Source organism: Ricinus communis, chromosome 10 (assembly GCF_019578655.1).
Source record: "Ricinus communis isolate WT05 ecotype wild-type chromosome 10, ASM1957865v1, whole genome shotgun sequence".
Classification (NCBI taxonomy): domain Eukaryota; kingdom Viridiplantae; phylum Streptophyta; class Magnoliopsida; order Malpighiales; family Euphorbiaceae; genus Ricinus; species Ricinus communis.
Window position 1 is genome coordinate 7,794,408 of NC_063265.1, and position 14,453 is coordinate 7,808,860.

The 14,453-nt window shown below is 32.2% G+C and overlaps 2 protein-coding genes across 5 annotated transcripts; one reads left to right on the forward strand and one right to left on the reverse strand.

The window, feature by feature from the left end:
• Positions 1–2,961: 2,961 nt before the first annotated feature.
• LOC8267976 (RING finger and transmembrane domain-containing protein 2) lies at positions 2,962–8,591 on the forward strand. 3 transcript variants are annotated; one of them, XM_015726997.3, is made up of 9 exons: positions 2,962–3,357; positions 3,459–4,182; positions 5,786–5,871; positions 6,000–6,168; positions 6,524–6,612; positions 6,857–7,021; positions 7,229–7,306; positions 7,964–8,067; positions 8,186–8,591. In XM_015726997.3, exons 2-9 carry the CDS (start codon positions 3,501–3,503, stop codon positions 8,289–8,291), a joined length of 1,479 nt encoding a protein of 492 aa, XP_015582483.1. In that variant the 5' UTR covers positions 2,962–3,357; positions 3,459–3,500; the 3' UTR covers positions 8,292–8,591. The 3 variants fall into 3 exon arrangements, with proteins under 3 accessions (XP_015582483.1, XP_002531811.2, XP_015582485.1); XM_002531765.4 differs by having other exon boundaries at positions 5,795–5,871; XM_015726999.3 differs by having other exon boundaries at positions 3,518–4,182.
• A 1,794-nt stretch (positions 8,592–10,385) lies between these two features.
• LOC8267977 lies at positions 10,386–14,062 on the reverse strand. Of its 2 annotated transcripts, XM_002531766.4 has the most exons (6): positions 13,372–14,048; positions 12,767–12,934; positions 12,448–12,573; positions 12,003–12,203; positions 11,362–11,526; positions 10,386–11,088 (listed from the first exon to the last, which is right to left on the reverse strand). In XM_002531766.4, the coding sequence occupies exons 1-6, from the start codon at positions 13,594–13,596 to the stop codon at positions 10,636–10,638; spliced, it is 1,338 nt and encodes a 445-aa protein (XP_002531812.1). In that variant the 5' UTR covers positions 13,597–14,048; the 3' UTR covers positions 10,386–10,635. The 2 variants fall into 2 exon arrangements, with proteins under 2 accessions (XP_002531812.1, XP_048235920.1); XM_048379963.1 differs by lacking the exon at positions 11,362–11,526 and having other exon boundaries at positions 13,372–14,062.
• Positions 14,063–14,453: the final 391 nt, after the last annotated feature.

Sequence of the window (14,453 nt, forward strand, 5' to 3'; positions counted from 1 at the left end):
CTCGCTGGATTTTGTTGTTTAATGGCGTTTGCTATTATGCGCCGATTGTTGTTGGCGAATTTTAGAAGGTTATGGTTTCCAAAGACAAACGTGGAGGACCACTGCCCTTTTAATTTTTATGTGCCCCCCCCACCGTGTAGTGACGCACCCGCCGTCTATTCGCTGGCAACCAAAACTGAATATCTAAGATTGCCTTCTGTACAGGTCTGGCTTAGAACAACAGGAAAAAAAAAAAATATCTTGTGTAGGTATTATCATCAAATCACCACCGCTGCTGTATGAATGTAGTTCTTGAAATCACAACTTATCATTGAAATTAAGGGATTTTTCGGTTAATAGATTTGATGCATCCGATAGTTATTTTTTACTTAACAACTATATTAAAAAATTATTTAATAGATTTAATGCATCTAACGGCTAATCTCAATTGTAAAATTTATTTTAAATTGATATCATATAAATAATTTTTTATATTTTATAATAAATAATTAATATTTTAAGATTATTTTTAATAGTTAAATAATTATAATATTTAAAATTATAGATCTTTATTAATAGAATTTAAATTTAAATTTTTATTTTTAAAATAATTTTTATAAATATTTTTAATAATAAATACAATTGAACTAAAGAAATTATTATTATAAATTATTTTAATAATTTATATCATTAATAATATAATAAAATAAATTATATTTAATGATAAATTATACCTTCAATAGTTATTTAACATACTAACAACAATCACTGATATACTTTTATCAGACAATTTAATTTATCAGTAATCAACTACTAATTACTAGTTGTATTGATCAGCTGAACTAAACATGTCATAAATCTAGCTATTAGCCGTTGTTTCTTAAGTTTTTATCAAATGTTTTAATATAGGTGTTCAGTAAGAAACAACTATCAACTGTACGAGACCTTTAAACCAAACACCTTCTAAATAATAATAATTTCAAAAAAGTCTTAAAATAATAAAAAAATTATGAATAAATAATAAATTACCCCAAATGACATACATATATTATGGGAGTATTTCAAGAAAACTTTTTAAAAATCCCTTAAAATTAATAAAAAAATTATTTTTATTATATAAATCTTATTTTTAAATAATATTTTTATTTCGTTTAAATTTACGGTCCGGTTGTCTTTTTGTTATTTCTCGATTGTTCTTTAATTTTTTTCGGTTGTATTATTTAAAAATAATTTTAAAATAAAATAAAAACTGTAATTTAAAAAATTAAAATCTATTTTTTATTATAAATTTAATAGAAAATATAATTTTTTAGTTTATTTTTCCTATATTCAATTGATAATATCTATGCATAATGGTCCAACGATGGAATGCATGCTTCAATAAAAGGTTTACAGTTGTTCCCTATGAAGTGATGGCTTCGAGTTGGGTTTGGGCAAATGGGCTAATTGTTTGATACCCATCTTGAATTTGGACTAATAGTAATATCCACCCTCTGCCTAGATTGAAGATAATTAATTTTTCTCTGCGTCCAATACGTAATTAAAATTATTATTAAATATATTATTAAATCGAATTATCTTTTGTTTTTATATATACAAATTAAGAGAATCAATTCTATAAAATTATAAAAATTATTAATTGTAATATATAATTCTTCTATTTATAGATAAAAGAAAAAATAAATCAAAATAAGTTGATTGCAACTTAATAGAAGTCACTCATTGATCAGGTATTTTATCTTTACCCCATAATTTATTTTGTATCCTTATTGGATCGCTTTTCTAGGCCAGACTGGCATAATAATAGTGTAAGTAATCTATAAAAATTACATGCTCTTCTTACATCAAAAAATGTTTAATCCTTAATTAATAACCACTATTATATAGATAGTATGGTACTAATTATTTTACAAAATCAATAAAATAAATTCTATCCTTAATTGATAACCACTTTTATATAGATAGTAAGGTATTAGTTATTTTATAAAATCAATAAAAGAAATTTTATATTATCTTTAATGCAGATTTCATAGAATATTAAATATTTAAAATTTTACTATTTAGTTGGATTATCATAATACAATTTTATAATCATTGTATTCACACATAACAGTTTTCAATTCTTAATTTTGCTTTTATAATATTTTATTGTATTTAGAAAGATTATTTATTTTTCTTCAAATTCAAAATGTCTCACTTTTTTGGAATGCCAATTAGACCAGTTTGGGATAATTTGATTATTTCGTCCAAGATAACTTCTAAAACTTTCATCATTTTTGTCTTGTCCACATAATTTCTCTCTTGGTAGGCAAGTGATTAAAATTTTCATTTAGGATTACCGCTGTTTTAATTTTGAGATTTTAATACAAACAAAAAGAAAAGAATCGAATACATTCCTAATTCTAACATAATTAATTAATGATTCATATTCAATTCTAATTCTATTATATGATGTCATACAATTCTAATTATATAAGGAATTAATGAACGATTACATACACCTACTATAAAGTTTAAATAATTCAATATAAATTTTTATAAATGAAAACAAAATTTAAAAAAAAAATATGATATTTTTATTTTTAATTTATTAATACATTATATTTTTATCATCATTATAATATTTCATTAATAAGATTATTGTTAGTGAATTATTTGAAATGATTAGCATTATCTTATATACTAAATTAGTTATACATCAAAGTGTCTATATATATATATATATATATGTAAATATTTAAATTTTAGTGTAATTATAAGCTGTATATAATATAAATAAATATTAAATTATTTTTTATCTATATAAATTAATTTAAAATTTAATTATTTATTAAATTTACAAATATATAATAACACATAGTTTTTAAAAAAATCAATAGATGCACAAAAAAATGCTAAAAATTAAATTGTGGCATTAGAGAAAAACCCATTAGACATTTTTGTATGATAATAGTATATTTTAGACCACATACTTTTCGTATTTCCTCATTATTATCTCTCTACCCTTTCTCTCTCGCGCTCTATGCCATCATCGTAGAGCGAGAAAAAGAAAAAACAACAGAAAGAGAGGAAGGGGAAAGATAAATAATAAAATTTAAAGCCTAATGACAGTCCCCAATTTCTGATCATCACCATTTCTTTTCCAGTTGTATCACTATTTCTTTTCCTTACAACATCCATCGCTGGTTTTTTAATTCAAAAGCTAATCAAAATTGGCCAGAGTCAAAATACGACGCTTTCCCCATTGACTTTTTCTTCGTTCATCTATTATCGAGAGGGTTAGGTTTAGGGTTTCTCCAAATTTGAATATTTTACTCCTCCTTCATCTTTTTTTTTTTTTTTTCTTCTCAAGTCCTCAACGGAGTTTCGCCTTCGAAGGTATTATTGGATTTTTGATTGATCACTTCTTTTATTTGTTTATTTTGTTAAATTTCTTTTCTTTAGGGTTTTATTTTGGTTTTCTTTATGATGATTGGTAGGTTGTTGTTGTTGTTGATGATGATGATGATGATGATGATTATATGATGGTTATGGTTAGGGTTAGAGGTTCATCTGCTGCACAAATGGAAGCGTCCGGAGACGCATATAGAGGTTCTTCGTCTTCATCTTCATCTTCGAGTAGCAGTAGCAGTAGTAGTAACAATAATAATAATTTGAGGCGTTATGGAATGTTATCTGCTTCAAGTATAATCCAAGCACCGATTTCTGCTTTATTAGAATATTCGGGTCTCTTGAGAACAACCTCTTCTACCTTGAGCTCTAGGTCAACTCATCATCAAGAGACAGACCCTTTGGTTAATGATTCTACTGCTGCGTCAGCACTAGTGAATAGTGGGGAGGTTTCAATTAGGATAATTGGTGCAGGGGAACATGAAAGTGATCATGACAGGGATGGTGGATTGGTGATTGGTCAAAATGAGGTGGTGTCTGTGCAGCAGCAGCCAATTGCTGGCCTGGCCTCGGATGGAGAAAGTAGAAATGATCACAGCAATGGTGGTAGGGGGACAGGTGAAGGTGGTGGTGCTACTCAGCAGGCTTCTAATGTCAGTGGAGATGGGGAAGCTGCTGCTGATGGTAGTGGGGGTAATGGAAGGGATTCGTCTTATCAAAGATATGATATTCAACAAGCTGCTAGATGGATTGAGCAAGTCCTTCCCTTTTCTTTGCTTCTACTGGTTGTTTTCATTCGCCAGCATTTGCAAGGTACTATTTGTTTATCTCTTGTTTTAAAAGTAAAAAAGTTCTTAAAATTATATGTTTGTTGTCTTTTCATTTCTTGCTTCATTCTTGATTAGTGATTGCATTATAACAAAGTTTCTAGTGGCACTAACCTGTGATATCTTAATCTTCATAGTAATTCCATATGCTCTGGATATTAACAACATATGTTTTGTCCTTCTCCAGTGCCTGCCTTTTTTTTTTTTGTGTAAGATTATGTGTTTGAATATTGGTACCAGATTTTGGTTAAATTCCATTCTCTTATTAAATTTCTTATAAATTCCTGGGAATGTAAGTTCACCAAAGTCCTTTGCATGTCAAATTGGTGCCTTTTGGGATCAGTAGAATTAGCATCAATCAAATGAGAACTCATACAAATTGAATATGAGCGGTGAAAACATCAAGAAAGAGAGAGAGACAGGAGACAACCCCTCAGTCTAGAGATCACCAGAAAGTGCCATAGTGGTGGTCACATATTGAAAGAGATAAGGAAAGGGAAAGGGATTGGTTAAAAGGGGCAGCTCAAAGAATTTATAGTCATAATGCCTTTTTATAAGATATTTGCATTCCTAGTTAAGCCAAAGAGCCCTCAACCTGTTACCTCCCGTTGCAGGATTAAAAACTAAGCCTAAATGCTCAAAGCATTTTTGGATTTAGTTTTGTGTGAAGTGTTCAGTAGAAGATAAAACTAACATTTCCACGCCTTAACAGCTATTATATGTTTGTTTGGTGTCCTGTCTCAGTTGTCATTGAGAGACTTAAATCTATTTAACTAAGTCTTGATTCCAAAGCATTTAGTTTAGACTATATGATAGGATATGTTTTTGCCATTCTACCCCTATTTTGGTCTCCATATTCGAAGAGATATAGAGTTGTTAAGTCCTTTTTATATACCTGACCAAAATTATCTCTCAGAAGTTTTTTTGGTTAAAGGCTAGCAAAAGTCAATTTGAGAAATGTTTGGCATGTTATGCTCTAGTCATCAAAGCTCTAAAACAGTTTGAAACAAGTTTCTAACTGCTTCTTTTTTGGCATGCGTGTGTTGAGGCATTTAAATGGGTGCTTTCCAGTAAGCAAATTTTTAATTAATGCCGAATGAAAGTTTAATACAATGAGATTATGGTGATTTTTTTTTTTTTTTTTTGCCTTTTCTACTAATGATTTCCCTTGAGCCACATCTTATCAATAGAGGGTTGATTTAGGAGGTGTTGGTGTATAGAGATTTTGTTTTTCATATTTGGTACATAAGAAAGTAATAGTATGGAGGTTATGTTTACTGTTTGCTTTACCTCAGTTTTGATTGTCAATTGAATATTTTCCAAAATGTTTGTTTGTGTTAAACGATCCTTCAGGAATTGAAGGTGCTGTGTGCATTTTTATGTCGCCTTTATTTCTTTTTTCTCTTTTTTTTTTTTTTTTTAATTATTATGTAATATTACATGTAAGGATTTACAGGAAGTCTGATTTGGGATGCCATTGTTGTTTGGGCATGCTTGAAACTACCTGCCTTCCTTTCCTTCTCTTCTCTTTTCTTCTCTTTCATTAAGCACTATCTTCTTTAAATGGTAAATTTTTGTCTTTCTGTAAGGAATTACAGGTTTCTTTGTTACAATTTGGATTGCTGTTGTTATGTTCAAGTCAAATGATATTCTGCGGAAGCAAACAGCTCTAAAGGTACATAGTTTGTATTTAACTGATCAAGAGAAGTGTTATAGGGGTTATTTAGAATAGAATTCAGATGCTTTTTCTTTTTAGAGTGACTACAATGCTATATCTGAGCATTTCGATTTGTGTGGCTTCAGGGAGAGAGGAAAATCTCCATCTTGATTGGCATCTCTCTTGCATTCACGCTTCATGTGGTTGGTGTCTACTGGTGGTATCAGAATGATGATCTTTTGAACCCTTTAATCATGCTTCCTCCAAAGTCTATACCACCCTTTTGGCAAGCTATTTTTATCATCATGGTTAATGGTATGATGTTCTTTGCAAATTATTAATGTTGCTCCAATTAAGCATGCACTTTATATCGCAATGTAGTTGATTTTCTTATTTTAATTTTGTGGTGATGGTATTTTATGTCCTTGATTTATTTGTTAAGTGGTGCAGAGGACACACAAAAGTGTTCCTCCAAATGGAGGCACAAACAGCACCCTTTTTTTTGTCCTTTTGTTTTCTTCTGCAAAATGAGAATATTCCCCCTGTATTACATATGAACACTTATATGTTTTTTTATTTTTCCTTCTATAACCTATTTTGGACTTTAAGCCATCTATTTATTCTTTTTCTGTGCACTTTTATATGGTTTCTTCATATTGGTTCCTTCCAGATACCTTGGTCCGACAGGCGGCAATGGTCTTAAAATGTATTCTCTTAATGTATTACAAGAACAGTAGAGGCAGGAACTACCGTAAGCAGGTGAGAAAAACGGAACTAGCATCTAGAGTTCTATTTGTAATATGCCTAGTGCTAACATGGTTAGAAGGTGGAAGGAGGTAGCTCTGATTAGTAACCTCCTCCCCTCTTTTTCAATCAAAAAAAGTAAAGAACAAGAGGGCTGTCTTAATCAATTATTTTTGGCCTCACTCTATTCCAGAGACTTTAAGCTACTTTTGCTGGTTTTGTGTTCTTGTTGTTTGATTGCACCTGTCTTATTTTCCAGGGTCAGATGCTAACTTTGGTTGAATATCTGATGCTGTTATATCGTGCCTTATTGCCTACACCAGTTTGGTATCGTTTCTTTTTGAATAAAGAATACGGGAGCCTCTTTTCATCACTAATGACAGGACTGTACTTGACTTTCAAGCTGACTTCGGTGGTCGAAAAGGTAAGTTGTTTAGTGATTTTGTAATCTGTTTATTTCCCTTTTTCTTTTGTGAGCCTATATGAACTTCCCATGTTGAAGCTCTTTGGTGCTAGCTCTGGATTAGCATATGGCTCCATCGGCCTCCCCCAACCCCAAGAAAAAGGGGAATATAAAAAACTCGCATGCTTCCTTGTGTATGATGCTATTATTTTGGTTGGTAAATTGCAGGTGCAATCCTTCTTTTCTGCCTTGAAGGCATTATCACGCAAAGAGGTACATTATGGGGCTTATGCAACAACTGAGCAGGTAATGTTGATTACTTTTTCATTTGGCCTTTGGTGATGTAGATGAGTTGAAATAGTAGTGTGCTTGATTTTTAGAGCCCTATGCACATGTCATTGGTTATTACATGAAAGATAAAAGAAGGCTAAGAATATTGTTGACCAGTTATGCCTGGTTCAGGAAGGGGAAAGCATGCAGGAGAATGCTTTATTCTTGGAAGACGAGTTCATTCTCATTTCCTGACAGCTCCTTGCTATTAATTGATCTGTCTTGATAGAATAATGAACCATAATCACTTTGTAGAGCATTTAATAAATTCACATGCCATTTACTGAATATTTATACACATTGTTCATGGGCTTTAGTCAGTTTGATAATTTGAGTATAGAATAACTTCAATTGAGACTGGGAAGCAAGTAGAAGACTGGAAGGATTTTTGTTTTTGTTTTTAAAAATTTCCATACTTCTGTTATAATCTCCCTCATTTCTTGGGACTATGCAATAGGATGCCATGCAGAAAGTTGCTTGATAAGCTTATTTAATTTTAACCTCTTTGAACTTTGTGATACTCTTATCAACATATGTTATTGGCTCACTTTCTCACGCCATTTTGTTTGTGATTTTGGTGATTGCACGGGGAATTTACTCATGCATTTAAGGTTCTTGATTATGTAAATGTAGGTCAATGCAGCGGGGGATCTTTGTGCAATTTGCCAGGAGAAGATGCATGCCCCCATTCTACTACGTTGTAAGCACATATTTTGTGAAGATTGTGTATCAGAATGGTATGTTCATGCTGAACAACAATAAGTTGCAATTGATGGCTTCTTGTTGCATTTTCTATTTAGTTGGTTGGTTTCACATTGACTAGAAACAGTTAGCTGACTGACATTGTGATTCCAGGTTTGAGAGGGAAAGGACATGTCCCTTGTGCAGGGCTTTGGTGAAACCTGCAGATCTCAGATCATTTGGTGATGGGTCAACTACTTTATTCTTTCAGATATTCTGAATTATTCTACTGTAAAGATGGGAGTTTTTCTGCGAGCTCCAACCACTTACCCAAAGCTTGCCTTTTCTTGGTCTACGCAGTATATTTGACTCTTTTCTGGCTCTGCTTTGTTCATAAATTATCCAAGGAAATTGAGCTGATTCAAGTAGATTGGAACTGGATTAGATATTTTCCTTTGTTGTATGGAGAAAGAAAGGTTGAGTATATGTTATGGCCCTTAAAAACGGCTCCTCCAAGGACTAACAATATATGTCACTGTTCATTTACCATAAATGAAAGGCTTTTTACCACCTGTTTAAATTGTTTATGTATTTTTCCTCAAGGCTGCAATAACTGTATGTAATTATTGATCTTATTTGGATGCTTTATGATTAAATGCATATTTTCCGTTGGGCCAATTAAAATATTACCCATACATATATCTTAGATTAATCTATATATTATAATAATAATAATAATTTTTCTTATTTGTTTTTTTTTCAATCAATAGAACAAAAGCAGATTTTTATGTGTACTTCAGTAAAACAGTGGTAGTAACATGAGAGATCACAGGAGGATTGTGATTAATAGTATGATTAATTAATTAGCGTAATATTTAGTAATAAAAAAGTATTATTCTAAAATATTCACTATGTCTGCAACTAAAGTACATTTTAAAATTGCATCAGTAGCTGAATAAAACATAAAAATCCAAGGAAACAGATAATTTAGCTGTGATTTGCCTTCTTGCATTAGAAGCTGTTAGGATGTTTATGTATTCAGCCATACATTCTTGCTCTATCCCTCTTTCTTGATTTTAATTCCCAATTTCTTTCTTTCCTTTTCTCACCGCTCTCTCTTCTATCTATCCAATCACTTGTTATCATCCATTAACAACACATCTGTGCTAAGACCAATTGTGTCGTTGCAAAACAGAATTCCCACACCGAAATTCATTCTGGGATTTCAACTGTACGTCGCGGTTCCTTAGTTAATACTCAGTTTTTTTTTTCTTAATCATTGCAAAACTTTTAACAGTGTCTAGCCAACGGTCTCAGCCAAAGCTACTGCATTGCCTACACAAACACAAAAAACAACTGATTGTCCAAGTTCATCTGAAAGATCTGCTCAATTGGGTTCGTGGAAATAATTGGGATTCTTCGTAGTATTCTGAATAACGTATTCGTTGCCTGTAATTTTTAAGCAGTAGAAAGTGCCTTGAATTACTTATTTGTTGTCCTGTGTTCAATCTAATCACATGATTTTTGATGAGATGGGCTTCCACATTTATTCTTCTTATCAGATTCAATTCAAGTCTATTTTATTTATTCACATGAACCATTTTAATTTTTATACCGTTATTTATTTCAATTTTTATTCTTGCAAGTCACTATCTGATTGGTTAGAATTTTAGCACAGGGTTTGATAAAAGACATCCCAATATGATTATCCTTACAACTTCACAATTGTTAAATGTATCTCCCCTTCTTCAGCTCTACCAGATAGACATGTTGCGTCTGGATGCAGGTCTGAGATTACACCCTTTTGTTAACTGATTTTATTTCTTCTACTGTGCCATAGAAGAAGATACTTTTATCTCAATTAAAACATGGAGTATCTTTCATAGGAAAATGAAGAAACATGGTTCTATGCGTGATTTTTCCTTGGAGGTTTTGGAGAAACTTAAAACACGACCCTATGCATAATAATGGTTCCTAGAAGTTTTCTGGAATGTTAAAAGGCTGAGCCTTCCATGTCAAAAAGGAAACCAATCATACAATAGATTGTACCGGCTGGTTACTTTGTGCCTCTAATTCTGGACAACATGTTTAGTTGAATTTGCGTTTCTTGTATATTGGAACTCTGTACGGCTAGTTGTATAGCATGCCTGCAGTTCTTTATCAAGAAGATGAGAAACTACACAGACAATTTTGACTGTTTCAGAATACAATTTGGTGTTAGCAAAAGTATGGTATTAGAATTTATACAAACAACCACTTCAGCATATGAGTTACCATTTACTAAATAGAACAAGGTCAAGGAAAAGAAATGATGAAACATATAATCTCATATTCATTTAAAATTTCCACAAAGTTTTGGAAATAAAGCAACAGCTGACAAAATTAAATTTGTTAACTGAACAAGAAATCAGACTTTATTTGGTGGCAAATAAGAGCTGCATACACAATTACATACAAAAGAAAAAAAGATGCTTACCAAAAGTTAGAGCTTAAAAAAAAAAAAAAGACAAGAGGAGCATACCCATTCACACCCTTCTTCCAAATATAAAACAAAAATTAAATAAATTTAGAAACGAATATTTTCACAAAATCTTTTCTTGTTAATGAATGATGGACAACCTGAATTATGCCGGTGATGTGGTTGTTTTTGCATTTTCCTCCAGTATCGTAGTCCCTTTTGTATCTTCTTCTTTGTCAACCGAGATGGTTATTGCCTTTTCTTCCTCCAGTATGGCTGTAGCTGCACTTGGTGGGACATCACTTGTTGAGTCCAAACCTTCTTCTGGTGATTCAGGAACAGGAAATATCTCCTTGGTCACAAATGGGCTTGGTGATGCAGTAACCTCAGAAGGCGAGGGTGGAGAAATGGGAGAGGGTGGAGAAATAGAGAGCATTCTTGTAATCGGGTAAACTTCAGTTACTTCTTCACTGCATTCATCTAAATAAACAACATCTTGCATGGTGAGCTGGTGGTATTCAACTATTTCTCTCAAAAACCTGTTCTCCCGTGCGAATACAGAATTCTCATGTGCCAAACGAGCCTTCTCAGCCAAAAGCGTCTCCAGTTGAAGACGAATCTGTAATAAAAAAAGAAATAGCGTATAAACAGAAAAGTGTATAAAAAGAAATTAATTATGGCCACAATTATATAGCGCCAGTTAAAAAACCACTGGAGATGCATATATGTTCAAGCATCCTACAGAATAAACATAGCAGCACCTAAAAATAAATATCAGTACAATCAACTTAAAGTTATTAACTATGGTGCAAGAATGGGAAATCATAACAGCAATCCATCTCATATAAACATTGGCAATTAGAAAACAAGCTAACATGAAAAGATACAGTACCAAGTCATCATCTGCTAGATTTCCTCCCTTTTCACGACTCTCGCGCAGCATTTTATTCTCATCCTCTAATTGAGAACATCTTTGTTTTGCAAAAGCCAGATCTGCTTTAACTGTTTTCAGTTCCCGAAGGAGAAGTTTTGCCTTCGCAGCAGTTGCCATTGCAACCTGTGAACCAAAACAAAGGCCGTTCATGCATTTCACCAGCCAGGACATAGAAACAACGCTCATCACTTTTTTCCTTCATACTTCTGTCTTTTTTCTTTTTCATTCTTCTGTTTCTCCTTTTCATCTTATGTTAATGCTTTATAATTTATATAAAAAATTTTAAGATTCACATCCCAAGTTTAGCAATCAAATCAAATGTTCTAAACCTACTGCAAAGTTGGTAAATCTATACTCCCACAATAAACTCTGAGTCAATTAAAATAGCCCAGAAATGAAACAAAACAGTGTTCCATCTTTTCTCTCTCCATACACAGCATTGTAATCAGATCTAAACTGCATTTATATGCTTATGTTTTAGCACTAACGGCGATCTTCATAAATGTGTGTTTGTGTGTGTATTTTCCTTTTCAATTTAATGCATCTAAAACAATTGCCTCATGAACCAGTGACACACAATTACATAGTTGCCACCTTACGTCGCGAGATGCCTTCAATTGAGTTTCGTGGTTCATTTGATTCTGTTGCTGATTAGGCTGCATCACAGGTTGCTGCCATGAACTATTTTCACCAGAAACTTGATTCTGAGCCACAGGACTGCTTCCTTTTCGCCTAATTTGCAACCTACGTGTTTCTTGGATGATATCTGCAGTCTTATTTTCCACAATATTGCGACCTTCCTGGGGAGAAAAAGCAGCGGTATTGAAGGGAAAAAAAATTATATTCAAGTGTGAAAGCAAACCTAAATGCACAGTTTGTCAGTGATTTACTCATTTCTTGCTTGCCTTGAACTAACATATCTATTTACTGTATATAAATAAGAAATCAAATGATGGAATAAAATATTGTGTTTGAACAAGAAAGTAGATAGAAAAGAAACTCTAGATGCTTATCCTACAGAAATAATCTACATTGCCTAATTACCTCAAAAGCCTTTTCAAAGGTGTCACCAATCTGATTTAGAGAAGATGTGAGTTTATCTAAACCCTTCCGTAATGTAGGATTGTCCACTTTCTTAAATCCCTCAGATGTTTGGTTAGATTGCTGAGACTGTCATTGGGAAGAAAAACAAGGATGAACTAAAAACTAATAAAGTATTACAATGATTAGTTCACTAAAAGATGAATTAAAACGAATAGAGTATTTACAAACGGTTAGTTCACTAAGTGTGCTTCAATCTTTTATATCAATCGGGGTTTCATTACCCTTCCTTAAGAGTCTGTAGACATTATCAGAAACTTACTCGGACACCTACAGAGGCATCTTGCATTTGAAACCTGGATGTTGCAGGAGTTTCGAATTGTTGTGACATATTATCATCGTCAAGAATTGCTTTGGCTTTTCTAGCAAGAACACCCCAAAACCCTTTAGAATCACTTGTTGTTGATGAATCCTCATATGCATCAAAGACCTACATATTTTAGGCATCATATCAAAACTCACAAGTAAAGAAAACAGAACCATAAAATTTCAGTCATGTATACACAAAATCATAATAATCGAGTGTGTTTTTGAAAGCATTGGAAATGCAATGACTCAATTGAAATGAATTGTATTCTATTTAATCAGGTTCTCATGCTTGGAAAGATCAGAGATGCTATATTTCATTTCTCTCAACTTGATCAAACCAAAAGTGACATGATTATGCAAGAATTCAGTTCAATTCAATTGAGCTCTTGCAAAAAGATTCACACAAAACAATAATAATACACGAAAGACCAATTCATTAGAATCAAAGAATGCGATAGAACATCATAAAATATAAAAGGAAATGTCCTATGGTTATTAAATTTCCAAACAAAAAAAAAAGAAAATGAGATCCAAAATAAAATAAAATAAAATAGAGACCTTAGATCTCTGAGGTAGGGAATCAGCGGTGTAAGCAGAGGAAAGAGAAGATTCACGATGAGCAGCGGAGGCTCTAATGGCCTGAGCAGCAAGAGAGGAAGTTGAATTAAACGTGTGTGAAGATTTTAACATATTATTATTATTATTATTATCTTCTGGTTTGTGATGTATCTCTTCTTTGAAGGTCGATGCTCTTGTCATTCCCTGTCTTCTCCTGTACGCCATTTTCTTCTTCTTCTTCTTCTTCTTCTTCTTTCTGTCCTTTCGGTTCAATCAAATCGCCACCGATCAGAGACAAGAAAGTAGGTATCGCCACGACGCGGACCGATACAACGACGGCCACCGGGCCCGATGAAGAAAAAACGAAACGTAGAATTAAGGAAAGAAAAATAAATAAGGAGGAGGTCTGTTTTTGGAATCGTCTAACGAACTTTTCCTTTGTTTTATTTTTTTAATTATACTTAGAAACTGTATTGTATGAAAGAGAATTTTATTACCAAATAAGTCAAGGCTAAGGTGACGGCTCTTGCATGCTTTTTTTTTTAATGCAATTTTCACCGTTTGATTTATTTTTATTTTTTAATCTTCACTTCTTATTACGATCAAATGCTTTCTAGCAGTCCTATTGATTGGTGACTTCACATTCTTTCTTCTTTCACTAATTACTTTTGTTTTGCCCAACCAAAAGTTTTAAAGGAAAGCCACGCAACATCCATTTTCTTATTTTTACTTCTTTACTTTTTTATAAAACTGTAATTTCTTTTTCAGTAAAACACTGATTAAATTGAGTTGGAACTCACAGTGATGAAATTCCAATCTGCAATTCAGCAATAACTTATTGATAATCATTCACAATATCAAAGTTTTAATTGTTTTCTAAGGCCAATAGTAAAAATACATTTTATTTAATTTTTTTATTAAAGTCATATGAGGAAAAGAAATAATAAAATTATTATTTCTTCTTATTAAATTTCAAGAAGACATAAAAGAGGGAGGATATGGGTTTTAATAAGTCTAATTTTAAGGTAAGTGAGAAAGACAGGCTAAGATTTGAGCTGTTAGCCTAATTGCAAAAATGTATG

Excerpts from the sequence above, each read along its gene's own strand:
- LOC8267976 (XM_015726997.3), top strand. The coding sequence starts at position 3,501 with ATGATGGTTATGGTTAGGGTTAGAGGTTCATCTGCTGCACAAATGGAA. Across the intron at positions 6,613-6,856 it reads GCAGGAACTACCGTAAGCAG|GGTCAGATGCTAACTTTGGT; the intron begins GTGAGAAAAACG and ends CTTATTTTCCAG. Across the intron at positions 7,022-7,228 it reads TGACTTCGGTGGTCGAAAAG|GTGCAATCCTTCTTTTCTGC; the intron begins GTAAGTTGTTTA and ends GGTAAATTGCAG.
- LOC8267977 (XM_002531766.4), bottom strand. The coding sequence starts at position 13,596 with ATGGCGTACAGGAGAAGACAGGGAATGACAAGAGCATCGACCTTCAAA. Across the intron at positions 12,935-13,371 it reads CCCTACCTCAGAGATCTAAG|GTCTTTGATGCATATGAGGA; the intron begins GTCTCTATTTTA and ends TAAAATATGTAG. Across the intron at positions 11,527-12,002 it reads AATTGAAGGCATCTCGCGAC|GTTGCAATGGCAACTGCTGC; the intron begins GTAAGGTGGCAA and ends TTTGGTTCACAG.